Below are 16,260 nucleotides of genomic sequence, written 5' to 3'. Positions count from 1 at the left end.
GCACATAGGAGGGAAAGGTCCAGAATGTATCTGCCTTCCCCAAGAGCTGCAAGTCGTCACAAGAGACATCACTGTTCAAGAAAGCAGCAGCCATCAGGCTGATGAGAGGGGCCATGCTCCAGAGTCCTGTAACCTTACTGCTGAGGACCACACAATTTCCCACAAATGTACAGAAGTACGGAAAAAACAGTAAAATGTCCAAAGGGTGCAGCCAAATGGTGTCAATTTAATTTAATGTACAGCTATTGGGAAGGAACTCAATTGTTCAAGGAAAGAACGCTGGTGAAAACTTGGGATGAACACAGAATCTCTGCGGCCTTCCTATCCTTAGAGTTTCCACATCTCTGCTCCAGCTCGGCTGGCTTCTCCCCACTTCTTTGCCTAGGAGGGCCATTAGCAGCACCTTGCCTATCTTCAGAGCATGAGTTTTTCTCTTTGTGCGAAGAGAGACAATTGACACCTTTCAAGTGAAACGTATAAAGAAGACCAAGAATATTTGAGAAAAGGAAGCCCAATCCTCTTTCCCCCAATACTCACAAATGCAGTAATTTATCAACATAGGTAACTAAAGTTTAGTTTAATGAGCATGCGATATCCTACTATCTACAGCTCAACTTAACTCCATCTTGTCACATCTTCCTGAAATACAATCAGGAGTTGGTCAGTCCGAGTGTTATTCTGCGAATCCATTGTTCTACACTATGTCTTGGGCCTAGTCTCGAAAGGGTCACATTGGCCATCTTCCAAGGAGCCTCTTGTCTGTAAATTAGCTCTTGCATGAGAGACAAATTTCTCATCCTCTACTAAAGCTCACAGCCCCTGAGTGAAGAGAATGCTGTCTGTTTCAGGCCCAGAACCACCTAAGTTCTTCACTGTGCAAATAGACAACTCTTCCCACATCCCCTGACGTTTCGAGGAACCCCATTCTCAGGGGATAGTTATTAAATTAAAACAAAAAAAGTTTAATACCCCTGCTCTTATATAAGCTAGGATTACAATCAACAGCAAAAAAAAAAAAAAGAGAGAGAGAGAGAGCCAACTATGGCATAAACAAATAGGAGATTCACATTTCAAGTAGTGGAGATGCAGGTGGGTCGGGGAAGCAGTTGCTCAATCATTCCACTGGGGACTTGGGCACTTTCTTTCCTTTCCTCCATCTTTGGCCTCCCGGCTTACATGTTCTGGCTTGTCGCCTCATGGTTGCAACCATGACGTAGCCTTGCATCCATGTTTAAGGCAGTAAGAAGAAGAATTGATGAAGTCGGGGAGGGATAAATTGGGAGATTGGAATTGACATATACACATTACTATATATAAAATAGATAACTAATAAGGACCTTCTGCATAACACAGGAAACTCTACTCAATACTCTGTAATGGCCTATGTGGGAAAAGAGTCTAAAAAAAAGTAGATATATGTATAAATGATTCACTTTGCTGTACCCCTGAAACTAACACAACATTGTAAATCAACTGTATCCCAATAAAAATTTTTTAAAAAGAAAAAAAAAAAATGAAGGGCTTTCTCCTTACAAGTCTTTCTTTTCACTCAGGAAGCTAAGACTTCTCCAGTGGACTTTCACCTACATTTCATGGACCAGACTGCATTACATGTCACTGCCGCTGTAAGGAAACTGGGAAATGGAGAACTGTGCCTTTACCTCTGCACTGGGAAAGGAACAAGGTAAGGTAATTTAAAATGAATACTGATGAGCTATTGAATGATATCTGTCATAATTACTCCTTTGGCTCTTCAGCACCCAAGGTCCCTATTCTTTTACATATTCCCACCCTCCATTGCCAAGGAAGAAAGCCCAAAGTCTCATCCAGTTCAAAGTCCAGGATCTCTGGTCACTGTGCAGAGCTCCCCACTGGGTCTGTGTGTGCCTCTCAGGACCACAGTCTGTAGGTTGAAAAGACAGCTTCTCTGCCCCCATATACATGATATCCAAAGGTATGGAGGGAACCAGTAACCACAATAAAAACTCCAACCTAACTCAGACAAAGGGAAAGTAGGGAATTCACACTGGACCATAGAATATATCAAATCCTACTGATCAGAAAAAGAGGGTACATCTTGCCCTGGCAGTAAAGTAAAACCAATCTGGCAGGCCCTAGATCTGCTTTCTGGGAGGAAATTCCTTGCCCATTATTCTCAATTGTTATATCCTCACAAAAATTCTTTGTGACAAAAGCTATACCCATTATAAAGATAAGAAAATTGAGACACAGAGAGTAACTTTGACCACAATCATATAGAAGCAGGATCCAAACACAGACAATCAGACTGCAGCGTCCCCCTCCCCCTCCCCCAAAACTACAACCTCTGGTAACCACTGATCTTTTAAGAGACAGCTGTCTTTTTTTTTTTTACATTTTTGGCTGCGTTGGGTCTTTGTTGCTGCGTGTGGGCTTTCTCTAGTTGTGGCTAGTGGGGGCTACTCTTTGTTGCGGTGCATGGGCTTCTCATTGCGGTGGCTTCTCTTGTCGCGGAGCATGGGCTCTAGGCGTGCGGGCTTCAGTAGTTGTGGCACGTGGCCTCAGTAGTTGTGGCTCATGGGCTCTAGAGTGCAGACTCAGTAGTTGCCGCACATGAGCTTAGCTGCTCTGCGGAATGTGAGATCTTCCCGGACCAGGGCTTGAACCCGTGTCCCCTGCATTGGCAGGCAGATTCTCAACCACTGCCCCACCAGGGAAGTCCCAGACAGCTCTTAACTTTAAAACATCTTCTGCTGGCTGCCCCAGAACAAATTCAATGACCCACCTTAGCCTTGAGGGCTTAAGAAAGAAATCTCAACAAGGAAATAGATCTTTATACAGTAGATGCTGGTGTTCTAAGGATAAGGACATTTAAAACGCTCCCTCAGTTTTTTAAGGTGAAAAAGTTCTGGAGATTGGTTGCACAACAATTTGAAATATACTTAGCACACTTAAAAATGGTTAAGTGATAAATTTTATATTTGTGTTTTATTACTATTTTTTTTAAAAGCTCCTCAGGAAGCTACAGGACATTTTTTAAAGTAGGACAAAACATAGTATGCTGTGAATGCCTTATCGGTAATAATTGTGTCAGTTTGTCATGTTTTAGTTAGGAAGGCACTTTTATACTCTTTCCATTTTATCCTTACAACCATGTTGATTGATGGGTAGAGAAGATTTTCATTATCCTCATTTTATGCACATGCAAAATGAGATCATAATAAACGTCTGCCCAAGGAGGCAGAAGCTGTGATTAAACATAGGTCTTGTGATTCCACAGTTAAGTGTTCTCACAATATTGCACTCTTAGTGAGAAAAGAGGGGAAAGTGTGATGGAGAGCTTAGGAACTGATATTTATAGGCATCCATTCCATGCCAGGCACGAGGCTCCGTGGTACCCAGGCATCATTACCTCTTTAAGCCTCAGTCATATGAGGTCAGTTCTCCTAGTATCCTGATTTACAGTTAGAGAACTGAGGTTCAGAGAGGTTAAATAACTTTCTCAAGGTCACCTGGCTAGTAATGGAAGCGTTGGATTCAAGACAGTATAAGATTTAGGAGCAGAAGGCAGCTGCAGGGAGAGGATGTACGTAGGAGGTGATTCAGCAGCACCTATTTTTGTGCCTCTAATTGTCCTCTGGTCAGGAAAGAATTTGAAGACAGTTGGCTAAATAAGTGTGGGAGGAGGAGGTAAGGGGCAAGCCACAGGTGCAAAGAACAAACCTTTTTCCGAAGGTAAGTGGAAAAGGGAACAAAGGATTACAATCTTGGGGATGTAGACAGGAAAGCAAAATTGCAAAAACCCAAAATAATGGTGTCAAGAGAACTGGCCAGAAGAGGAAAGACTACTTTAGAAAAAACAGAGAAAAAGGTGAAAGGATTTTTTTTTTTTTTTGCATGTGCTGCATTTATTAGAAAGCGATAGACAGTGTTTGTGGAAATTATGTGGGTTGGGCGGGGAAAATTATAAATACATTTGACATTAGCTAGTTTTTAAACAATTTTAAATGCTGAGGGATCCAGTGAGATAATGCATGGGAAATGCTTAAATTATAAAGTGTTATACAAAAGTAGAGTGGTACTTATTATTGTATGAGTGTATTTATAATAAAACTGGAAAGGCGAAGAAAAGCCAGGCCAAGGACCAGTGCTGATGCTTCACTGGGCTCTGCCAGGCTCTCATTGTGCTTGTCTGGTCCAAGAGGCTCCTCTTTATCTCAGTGAATTGCAGCCTCTGCTCCACCTCTGGCGCTGAGTGTTGATGTGGTCCAGGTGTTCAACAGCTGGCCCACATTTGCCCCAGGTGGTAGTATCTGAGGAATCAGTTGATCCATGTCTATGTATCGTTTGGGTTTTGCAAAATCCCATCACGAGCCTGAAAGACCAAAGTCATCTCATAGGACTCCCCCAGATTGGCTGGAAGACTAGCATCGTGTGTTGGAGAAGTGGGCTCTGGAAATGCAGGGGGAGGGGGAGAGAAGACCTGGAAAGGAGGAGGCATCTTACGTCTGTAGGGAAGGCACTCTTTCCTTTCCTGAGGGTTTCTAAAGGATACCCTTGGCTTCGTGGCCATAGCTCTCTCCCAGACCTTGCTGTTCTTCAGGTGGCACTGGTCATACCCCCTTTTCCCTTTTCTCATCTAACTCCGCTCCTCTATTTTACTTTCCTCCCTCACTTTTCTTCTCTTGCTCTTTTCTGCTGGCCAATGAACATTTCCAGACTAGATAACGTGGGGCTGAGAGATGGGCTAAGATGGGAGTTTTTTTGAAAGATGAACTATTCTTAAACCAGATGCCACAGGCAGACAGCCTCTCCTACCGCCTGGGGAATCGGGCTGTGTGAGCAGAGTCCAGGGTAGCAGGGGGATTTTTGCAGGAGCCATTCAATGATCCCTTCATTACAATAAAACCCATCAGTTTCTCTCCCTCCATACGAGCCTTCGGGAGCCCCACGCTGGGAGAGACAGTCCTGCAGCGAGGGTGTGTGTTTTCTGCTCCATCTCACCTAATGTGCTCAGAGCTGCTTGCTCCTGGCTCTGGGATCTGTTCGGCTTTTGAAGAGGCTAATTGTTCTGGAGACTGAAGGTTTAAAGGAGTGATTCTCAGTATTTTTGTTTCCAAGAGCCTCTCCCTAAACATTTGCTTTTGAAAGATTTGGTCTCCAAGCAATTAAATGACTTTTTTTTTTAATGACCCATTAAGATGACTGTGTTTCTCCATGTTCTAATTAATCATAGATGAATGTGTTTGCCAGTCAGGCTTCTGAGGAGCACAGCACTCGGTGTCCCCGAGCGAGTAGGTGCAATGCAGCCGTGTGCAGCTCCAGTTGACATTTCAGACCTTTGAGGTCTGATGACTGATAAATGTGTTTCTCCCCCTTGGCTTCCCGAAACGTTTGAACACCCTTGGAGACCCAAGACACCCAGTCTACCTTCCTGCGGAACACTGCTTTGAAGTTCAGAAGGTGACGATTAAGGTGACAGATGAGGGGGACACTCAGGACCAAGAAACCTGGCCTTTGAAGGAGCACGTAGGAAAGAATAGATGCCCCAGGAATAGGGAGGGAGGAGTCCCGCCTGTGAGAGAAGGAGGAGCTCTGGACGGGGCGGATCCAGGTTTGATGGAGTTTGAAGCTCATGTCATTTGGGGGATCCTCTCAAAAGTAAAGCCTATAAAATCACAAATACAAAAGTATGTACTGGACCTTGAGGGGTCCTGCAGGTTTAGGTTTACAAGCTTCCCAGAAATCTGCTCTGGCCAGTGGAAGGCTTCCTTCTGGGGCTCAAACTCTGCTCAGGCAACCATGGGAGCTAATGCTACGTAGTTCCCTGGTCCGCCCAACTGGCCCTTTCCCAGGAATAGCAGCAGTGGTCATCTGGTTTGACACCTTGACCCTGAACCGACCCCCTGACCCTTGGCTCAGTGTGTATGACACCCTCATAGGTTTTCAACAAATGTTCTGAGAGCATCTATCTACATTATGCCAAGAATTGGGGTATAAAACCAAATAAGCCAGACTCAGCCCCCAAGGACAAAACATGGTAATAGTGGTGCAAACATCAAAACTAATGTTTAAGATGGAGGTTGGTGAGGCGTGTTTGGTGTGTGCACAAGTGTCTCTGGAAGCACCCCAGAAGGGGTGGTTAACTCTGCCTGGGATGCAAGGAGAGAAGTTAAACACCTGGACAGTCTAGAAAGATGAAGTGCACCAAGCAAACCTTTATTTACTCCCTACTGCGCTAATATCAACACGTACATATACTTTCTTCATATTTCCTACAAAAATGGAATTATACTGGGGAGCCTAGGAGTGAAACAGATCTGGGTTTCCATCTCAGCTTGGCTACTCATTAGCTGTATGGTACTGGGGCAAGGTTTGTAAATATTTTGCAAAGCCTTACCTGAAAATAGGAACAATAATAATATTCAGAAGGTTGTTCTGAAATAAGACAAGGAATAGAAGGACGAGAGCGGTCACATAATGAGCACAAACAGCCTTGCACCTACATCTTTGCACAACTGAGAGAGTATTTCTGTGGTATTAGTTTCATGAACTGAAACTGTTGAGACTGGAGTCGCCTGTTTAAGTTTGTCACAGATATTGCCAATTGCCTTCCAGGTGGGACGCACCACTTAAAATTCCCACCAGGGATTAATGAGGTTTTCCCATCTACGTGTCAATACTAGGTACTATCAATCTTGCAAATGTTTTCCATGAAGGCTTTATTGGAACAGAAAGAAATGAGGAAATCCAAAGAAGAAGGTAGGGAGGCATAAGAAAATACATCAGAGGGTTCAAGAAGTCCTAGGAAGGAGAGGGAAGTCAAGGGCAGAGGGCTAACTGGCCCGTGTGCAGACAGACTCTTGCCTACTCTGCTCTGGTCCCAGAAGGATGAGGATGCTCCAGGGTCAAACCCCAGGAGTGACCCTCTGCCCTGGGTAGTGGGTCCCCAGGACTAAGGGCAGTACTGGGATAATTCCAGAAGCATTCATTGCCCAGGGTCTCAGGATCGGAGCCCATGACACTAGGCCACATTGCCTGTTCTTTTTGAGGGAGGCCCGTGGCAAAAGTCTCCCCCAAACCTCTGAAGTTTCAACCTAGGGCCACAGCAGACAAACCAGCAATTTCAAAACCACATTTTGAGAACACCAGTCTGTGGCATAGCTTTCCTCTGAGGGGTTCCATAAATAGTAGAGAAGTTCAGAATCTAAGTTCAGAAACTTTTCTAGAATAGCTCTCATGCCATCGTTTGGTCTCAGAGGCTGTCTAAGGCAGGAGAAGTTGCTGTGGACAGAATGCCTGTAATTCATATAGACTTGCATTAAAATCTCTAGCTCCGCCACTTACTAGCTAGCTGACTTCATTTTATTTTGTCTTATTTTTTAGCTGTGTGACTTTAAATTTAGTTACTTCATTTGAAAAATGGGGATAATATCTTCCCCTAGAGGGAGAATCTTCTTGTGAAGATTACATAATAAAATGTATGTCAGGGGCTGGGCTCATTAACTAATGTGCATTCCCTTTTCCCCTAATCCTGAGTTTGTGACTGTGCCGCAAACACACCTGGACTGGATTTTATGTGAGGCAGCTTAGTGTGTTTGAGTTGGACTTTTTGTAGAGTTAAAAAAAAAAAAAAAAGTATCGTTGCCCCAGTATCTACTCTCCTAAAGCACTGCTTGTATTGAAAGATCACTTGTGACAAATCTGTGACTATGATAAAGCAAAAAACTATTGAATCATATACTTTAGGTGAGTGAATTGTATTGTATATGAAAAACATCACAAAAAAATTGTTTAAAAAAGATTATTTGTGGAGGTTAGTTTTTTTTTTTTTTAAAGTAGTTGTGTATTCAGTATTTTATTTATTTATTTTAGGCTGTGTTGGGTCTTTGTTTCTGTGTGAGGGCTTTCTCTAGTTGCGGCAAGCGGGGGCCACTCTTCATCACGGTGCGCAGGCCTCTCACTATCGCGGCCTATCTTGTTGCGGAGCACAGGCTCCAGACGCGCAGGCTCAGCGGTTGTGGCTCGCGGGCCCAGCCGCCCCGCGGCATGTGGGATCTTCCCAGACCAGGGCTTGAACCCATGTCCCCTGCATCGGCAGGCAGATTCTCAACCACTGCGCCACCAGGGAAGCCCGAGGTTAGTTTTCTGTTAGCAAATTATTTGGCTGCAAAGGACCGATGAGAATGTAATGTAATTACACATCAAAATATCAATCTTTGTGCTTTTCTTGTCTATACTTTCTCAGTCTTAATCCTCCTCAAGGAGGAGGATTGTAATTTGGGGGATAATTAGGATTGCTCAAACAAGAATGTAAAGGGAAAAAAGCCAATGTTTGTTTATTTTTTTTTTTACTTCCAAATTTAATATTTTTGAAAACCAAGTAATTCTATCCATACAACAAGAGTTTTGTTGAAAGAAGGAAAGGTGCGTGACATCGAAGAGGGCAGCCCTGAAGGAAACAAGATGGAGAGTTTATGCTCAGCACTGACTGGGAGGGGCATGGGGGGGAGACCAGACCGCCCCGCTGGGGCCCCTGGCCCCCGGAAGACCAGACAAGTTCCCCTGGGCTGGGAGCTGGCTGGGAGGGAGATGAGCAGGAGAAGACCAGTGGCTGGGCTGGAGGGGTGGTCCTGCTGGATTCACGGAGAAGGGTGGAATCAGCAGTGACCCAGTGGTCTTCTCCATTGACAGGGGCTGCACGCTCCCAAAGACTAGGCCTGCAGGCCGCCATCACCACTGGGGGGCGCACAGCCTGTTGAATGTGCTGAAGGACGGCATGGGTGCAAGTCACTGCCCATCAGGGTCTTTTCTCCATAGCTGCCTGCTTGTCACCTGTGGATGTGATAAGTGACACTTGTCCACACCCCAGGATTTTGCTGAGCCCCATCCCCACTGCCCCAACTGCCTGAGGGTGTCACTCCCTTTTCAATGGCCCCGGGCGCAGAGGGGGGTTCCTGTAAGCATTGACCGAGCATATCCTGCAGGCAGAGCCCTGCCCTGCCTGTCTTCCGGCAGCACCTAAAGCTCCGCAGCCATGCATTGTCCCCCATTGAGTGCTTTTCCTAAGTATTCTGTGTGGGAGTCCTTAGTTATGGTTGGGTTCTTTTTATCTTTTTTTTTTTTTAAGCTCAACTCCTACTCTATCCAATTCTTGCATCAGCTACTGCTCTGCTCCCTGGCACCAAATGTGAAGCATGAAGAACCCATTCAGCTCACTTTCTGAATCATTTGACACTTTCCAGACTCTCTAGCCTAAGGGTAGCCAAGAGGAGGAGAAGGCACAAGAATGCGACCCATATATGATCTGTCACCTCTGAATTTACTTTGTCGGGAATGTTTCCAGCTTGAAGAGTGAAAGAGTCGAAAGGGAGGACAGGCAAGGATAAGATTCTTGTTTTCCAAAAGGAAGAAGACAACGTGCCCGGGGGCAGGGGAGATGAAATCACTCAGCCTCTCCCCGAAGCCCCACTCTGAGCAGTGCCCCTCTCCCAAAAAACCTTCCCAAGAGAGTGTTGAGATTAAGATCAGGGAAGATAAACAACTCAGCAGGGATCCAGGCTGAGCTGAGTTTGGTGCTGGCATTATTGTCCAAGTCAGACCCCGGCTTACCCAGCTGAGACAAGCCTTGAATTTTAAAATTCTGGTGAGACTTTGTTGTGATTATTTCCAGAGAAAGAAAAAGATGAAGGGAGGCAGGATTGCTTAAAATGTTCTTTCTTCACCCCAGAAAATGTCCCCTGATGTTGGAATGGGACTGAGCTAAAAGCAAAATCCTGAATATACAACACCCCGGATGAGAAAGGGTAGAGATGGAATACCTTAATGACAGTTCATGTGCAGAGGATTTGGGGGCATTACCTGAGTGTCCAGAAGGAGTGTTGAAGCTTCAGAAGGGCGTGTGCAATTCAGGCCTGGATTTTTGTTAAAGGATAGGACCTGGCGTATGGAGATGGCTCTTCTGTGCTCCTCACTAGTTGGACCATGTCTGAAGTGCTGGGTTGAGTTTTGATAAAGGAGGCCTTCCAGTTGCAGACACCTTTAACTCATTGTCACTGCCAGCTCTTCCCATTGCCCCATCCTGGGCGGTATCCCCAGATCCAGAGCTAATCTGAAGTGAGGCAGAGTGGTGGACATCTACCAGCTATGCTTCCCCAGATCCACCCTCATATTCTTCCGGGAAATCACCCTCCATCATCCTCTGCCTCACATGGTTAGACATCCACCTCTTTCCAGAAATGTGCACATGACTCAATTCTGGGGTTGTTGTTTTTTTTATAGAATTCTTAGGAAACATAAATTCATTTTCAGCTGAATTTGAAGCTGGGAGGAAGTGAATGAAAGCTTCTAGAAGCTACCACTCGGAAACATCAGCCTGAGAGGAACATCAACTTAGAGATGAGAGGTAAAGTCACCTAGATACAACAGTTCCTGAAGGAGGAGCTGCCCTCAGTATCAGTACTTTGCAGTTATATGAACCTTTGTGCTTAAGGCAAAGATGAGTTTGGTGCCTGCCCTTCCAAGCAAAGGAATCCTCATAATACAGACAAGGGAGGGACAGGTCAACAGCTTTGGCCCTACCTTCTGTTGAAGCTCAGAATTAAATAACAGTTCTTGACTCGGACTGCTGCTCTAGCTTCCTCCCTGCACCTCCTGTATGTCAATCACATCCAGGACCCAGTATCCCCTAGGCCTGTGGCTTAGGAACCTCCAGTTGCAGGTGACCCCTTCCTCCTTCCATGTTATCCTAGTCAGTATCACTGGACTTGTTCTTTGATTCTGACTCTGTGGCCTAGACTCCCAGATTGTTCTGGATTCTCTGGTCCGGGGCTCTGTCTGCCTGTTTGGACTTCCCAGAGTTGGCGTTTACTTGACCAGGGTCTGAATATACCGTGAACCTTGAACACTCTTCATCTGCCCCTGAGGTGCCTCCCTACATCCAGGTCCATTCTTTATCCCAAGAAGAAGGATCTTGAGCCATGAAGACTTAGATATACCCCTAATATATACCCCTAAGACACTTAACTCCAGTGTGAATCAGACACACACCCAAATGGGAACCTCAAAGGAGACCCACCAGGATGGCAAGGAATCTGGAAACCAGGTCCTTAAAGTCAGATGCAATGAAGTTGTGGCATTTGGCCTGAAAAAGAGCTTAAAGGGGAGACGTGCTGTCTTTCTGCAAATGTTTATAGGACTGTCATCTAGGACTAGAGCCAATGGATGAATGTCCCAGGGAGGTGAATCTGAGGTCATTATAAAGAATTACTTTGGATTATTTTTATGCACTTGAGAATTGCCCTTGACTTTAGCAGGAACATCTTTAACATCCTAGTCATCTCTCAAATGCCAAGCCCTGTGTAGGTGAGTGAATTCCTCACTCACTTGTGGATGAATTCCTGGGAATGGCATCTGGGAATTGTCTGGACAGGGTGGGGAGAGCTTGGTGACCTTCATGGAGAACATCCACTGCCCAGAGCTGGAGCAAACTCCTGGACCTCAGGAATCTAGGAGTAGGAATCATTGCCCATGAACCCAGCTCAATTCCAGGGAGCTGAAGTATTTCCTCACTGAGGGACAAAGGCGAGAGCTCCCTGTGCGAAAATCAGGAGGCAGCTATGTTCATAAGGCTGGTGGGAAACGGCGGCCCAAGTTGAATAATGGTAAATCTATCAAAACCAAACGGACACAGCTCACAGCCTGTGGGCAATAAACATGCACAGGTGAAACTTTGTGAGGTTTTAAAGGGAACTTTATGAGTTTTGAGGGAGCCTTAGTATAAACCGAAACCAGCCACGGAAAAATAATATAATGGAAAGCAATATCTGAAAATTCTGTCACTGTTACCAAACCGAAGAAACTGTTCTCAAGGAGGAGAAAGATATGCTAGACATCACGTCTCTCCCATGATTCTGTTGAGGTAGACTGTCTTACCAGCACCATTTTTAACTCTTTGAGAGCAAAGGCTATTAAAGATCTCCCATTTCCCACATGGCACCTCATACAACATAGATGCACATATGTGCATATACACACACAGGAAATATTTCTAAAAGATGGGTAATAACGTTGGTGAGTTCTTCCGTAGGAAGTCCCTGCTGTTCTGGGGACGTGTGTGTGTCACAGGCAGGAAACTTGAACTCTGAGTGTTAAGAAGCTTGCCCAACGTCACACAGTGAATAAATAGCTGAACCCCGATTGCAATTCATGTCTGTCTGTCCCTAGACCCCATGTCCTTTGAACCACAGCCATGGTTGCCAGGCTTTTGGGTTTCATCAACCAATGCAGTTTCAAAAACACTCAAGAGAACACTGATTGGGTTGCCAACATTTTATTCAGAGGATATTGTTAAGAAATGAGAAAGTTATATTAACAATGGGCAGAAAGACAGGACGTGATCTCAGAATAAAAAGAAAAAATTGAGCATTACGAAATACTCCATGCCTTAATGTGCGCGCCTTTGTGTGTGTGTGCACCTGCAAAAACATTGTCATCAATGAGCACAAGACTGGCTCTTGGAACCACTACTCTCTGCCGCATTTTACCTTCTTTATCTCTGCGGCACCTGGCACGACGTCCTGCACAAAGTAGGTGCTTAAGACTTGCTGTTGAATGACGAACATTATTTGCTCTTTTCTGTTTGATCCTCTGGAAAACCCTCCGTGATGCAGGTTCTTAGCAGGGTCCCAGACCTAGATAACTTGTTTCATCTCGCTTCACTTTGTAGTTATGGCTTAGTAAAACCCGGACTTTGCCACCACCTTCCCTTCTTCTCCCCTCTATAGAGGCAAGGTTTCTCCTTTTGGCAGACTCTCTCAATACAACTTCATTTCTTTTCACTAAAGAGATTCCATCACTACCCCTCTGGCCTAGACTCTCATCCTCAGAGCTTCTTTAAGGAATAGGGTCAAGGAGGTCTGTCCATCTCTAAGAGGTGAATGGGCACCTTGGCCTGGTGGTTCTGCGGTTCACGAGTGCTATTCTCTTGTCCGAGTTCTTCTACTGAGTGACCTTAGGAAATTCTCTTCTCTTCTTTGGACCTCGGTTTTTTCATGTACAAAATGAGGGGGACCGGGCCAAAGCATCTAAAAGGGTGCTTCCAATCTTGGCAATCTGCACCTCTTTTCCATCTGGCTGATTACAGCTCCTTCCACATCAGGGCTCCTTTTGTTTGAGAAAATCTGGAATTTGGGGATGGATTCAATGACAAGCTGGCTCTTGAAGAAGGTTCTGTAATATGATCGCGCAGCTGTTTAGTGATTCTACATGAGTATACAATCACTTCGGGGTGGAATGTCAAAGTTTACCAGACATTATCTTGGACGAATTCTCCTTTTTCCATGAGACCAAAGCGTTATCCTCAAAAGCATTACTAATTGTGCACATCCACCAGATGCTGGGAGGCCCTTGCTGGGAAGCACAGGACCCATGCCGGGGGTCAGCCACCTCACTCGGGTTTCTCCTTCTCTGCGTTTCCACTGGAGGGCCTGGCAGGAAGCCAGACTGTGCCCTGGAATAAATGACTTGTCAAGTCACCAGCCATAGCCCCGGGAGGTGCTCTCACACCCACTGGGCCTTTCATTTATCTTTACAGCAGTAAAACCAGCTCTCCTAGAAACCGAGCTCAGGGAGGGAAAGGTTAAGTTACAGGGCCCAAGTTTTAAAAAAAATTTTTTTTTTGAAAAGACTTCCTTGCCCTTTAATTTTAGAACAGTTACTCTCTGGCACCCCTCAGAACAGGGCTATCTGGATGTCATCTAGAAGCAGAGAAGAAAAGGAGAGGGCTAGCAAACTGGGCTGCCTGCTGGATCGACTTTGGTTGCTTTCTCACACGCAGATCAAAAGCCTCGGGAGCAGTTGACCCTCAGCAAGGGAGTGACACCTACAAATGGAGAGGATTTAGCAAAAGCGAGCAAGCACTGCACGCAAATACTTTAATTTATCAGCTGGAGATTTCTGGTCGCCTCTGTAAATACCCTGAAGGTGAGCTTTGGCTCCACTCTGAAAACATACCTGGGAACTATTAGCCATCTTAACCTGCAGGGGTAAAGTACCCGAGACTCTTGGGATCGTGCAGTAACCTCTTCTCAATCGAGATAACGGTGAGGGGAGGGGATCAGGTCTGCGTGATCTCTTTCTCCTTGGTGTTACCTCGATGATGCTCTGTATTTTAATCTCTGATGATTGGTACAAGACCTAGAGTAAAAATAGAAAATGAAAGTCTTGGAGAAGAGGCAAGACTGAAAAGAGATACAATGAGTCATATGTCCAAACAAGAAATATTGGGAAGGTCAGTATGAGAAAGAGTTGACTCAGGAAAGGTCTTCCGGGAGTGATCACGAAAGAAGTTTGGAGAGCAAGCTAGAGCGTGGAGAGCCTCAGAGAAGTTGACTTGGGGAAGAGACACCTCGAACTAGGAACACACCTCTAAGAAGTGTCTGTGATAGGGAGGGCAGGGAAGAGCACTGCTCGAGGAGTCCGGGGACCTTCTGAAATCAGGGCCAGCCTGACCTCTACTGAGGCCCTGAGAACCCAGAGAAAAGGCTCCCCACTCGCTCAGCAGCCAAGGAAGTCGGGGGGAAAAGCCAGTCGAAAGGGAGGTGGGTGGACAAGAGGGAGGGAGGGGATCTGATAAGGTGTTGGGTGGAATTTAATGGGGCTCTAACCAGCAAGATGAGTCCAGGCCGTCTAAGAGTGAGTGCTTTTGACCCATTACAAAAGTTACAGAGAAAGAGTCAAGAAATTGAAAAGGCGGAGGAGAGCCTTCTATTCGGGGACCTCCTGGGCCATCCCACCACCAACCAGGTGAGCCACAGAGGCTGTTCTCTTCCTTCTGTTGACCAGTTCCTCCCATATCTGTGAATACAAAAGTGCATCAGCATCAGAGAACTGGAGATCAATCCTGCCTTCTCATTTTACCAATGAAGATACCTAAGGTCATCTCAAGAGCTGGTGGTAGAGCCCCAGTTGGAGCCAAGGTCTCCTCCTTCCCAAGCCCCAATGCCCTCCCCTCCTCCATCATTTTCTGGCCCCCAGAAGGTGTGCATCTCTATGCCTGATTTTTGGAATCTAAGTCTCCCGTAGCGTCTGTCTCTCCACCCCAGAGATCCTCCCATCTTGGCCTCTTGCATGTGAAGCTGTGCCTCCTGCTGTAGGTAGCACACCTGTGCCCCTGGGCTCACACGTAGGCGGCAGCCTCTGCCGGCGGCCATGGGCCTGTCTGCTGCTGCCTTTCATGGCCAGCTCAGGGGCCCCTCCTGGACTCATCAGGGTTGTGGACTTTTGCTCTCAGGCCCACATGTTTCCCACCTCATTTCAGGGCAGGCACGTGTGTGATTCCTCAGGAGAGTTCAGTGTGTGGACGTGCATGGAGCAGGGGAGCAGGCAGGTGGCCACTAAGGACTGTCCCCAGTGTCCTGCACATGTACAGACACACAGATGGGAGAGATGATCACGTGCAGGTCTGTGGGTAACATATATTTGAGCGCTGGTTACATTCTGCCCTAGTCCAACAATGAACAAGGACTTCCCTGGTGGCACAGTGGTTAAGAATCTGCCTGCCAATGCAGGGGACACGGGTTTGAGCTCAGGTCCGGGAAGACCCCACATGCTGCGGAGCAACTAGGTGTGTGCCACAACTACTGAGCCTGCGCTCTAGAGCCCGTGAGCCACAACTACCGAGCCCGCGTGCCTAGAGCCCATGCTCCACAACAAAGAAGCCACCACAGTGAGAAGCCCGCGCACCGCAACGAAGATCCAAGGCAGCCAATAAATAAATAAATAAGTAAGCAAGCACTTTTTTTTTTTTTTTTTTTTTTGCGGTACGCGGGTCTCTCACTGTTGTGGCCTCTTCCGTCGCGGAGCGCAGGCTCCGGACGCGCAGGCTCAGCGGCCATGGCTCACGGGCCCAGCTGCTCCACGGCATGTGGGATCTTCCCGGACTGGGGCACGAACCCACGTCTCCTGTATCGGAAGGAGCGCCACTGCGCCACCAGGGAAGCCCAGCAAGCACATTTTTTTAAAAAGCAATGAACAATGAAACTCTCCCATTACTGAGAATGTGAATTTCCTTGGCTTCTGATTGTGGGTTTACTGCTTAAGCCCAAAGCTTCTGTCATTGTGTTTGAGAACCAGTTAAAGGTTAAGAGAATCCATTCAATAGGGGGTCAAAAAGGTCATTTAAAACGGGTTCCATTAACCAAGATCCCATACGCATCCATGCAGAAAAGTAGAAGTGAGACTTAGGGACCAGAAGAGCGGCTCCGCAGAGGAACTGGCTTC

The 16,260-nt window shown here is 46.2% G+C and overlaps 1 protein-coding gene across 5 annotated transcripts in view; it reads left to right on the top strand.

Moving 5' to 3' along the window:
* Nucleotides 1-1,558: 1,558 nt before the first annotated feature.
* Nucleotides 1,559-16,260, top strand: part of LCLAT1 (lysocardiolipin acyltransferase 1) — a 253,581-nt gene continuing 238,879 nt past the window's right edge. For 2 of the 5 annotated variants that reach the window (XR_003434105.1, XM_027113463.1), the window contains exon 1: nucleotides 1,563-1,684. Coding sequence is in view for 4 of the 5 variants with exons in the window: in XM_027113463.1 (XP_026969264.1) it covers nucleotides 1,593-1,684 (92 nt within the window). In the remaining variant the exon portion in view is untranslated. Of the gene's footprint in view, nucleotides 1,685-16,260 lie in introns of all 5 variants that reach the window. The other 3 variants (XM_027113470.1, XM_027113467.1, XM_027113464.1) reach the window with 3 other exon arrangements.

This window comes from Aethalodelphis obliquidens, unplaced genomic scaffold (genome assembly GCF_003676395.1).
Source record: "Aethalodelphis obliquidens isolate GAN/ISIS:26980383/991018 unplaced genomic scaffold, ASM367639v1 scaffold12, whole genome shotgun sequence".
Lineage (NCBI taxonomy): Eukaryota > Metazoa > Chordata > Mammalia > Artiodactyla > Delphinidae > Aethalodelphis > Aethalodelphis obliquidens.
Note: the sequence above shows the minus strand (reverse complement) of the source record. Positions and strands in the feature narration are given on the sequence as shown.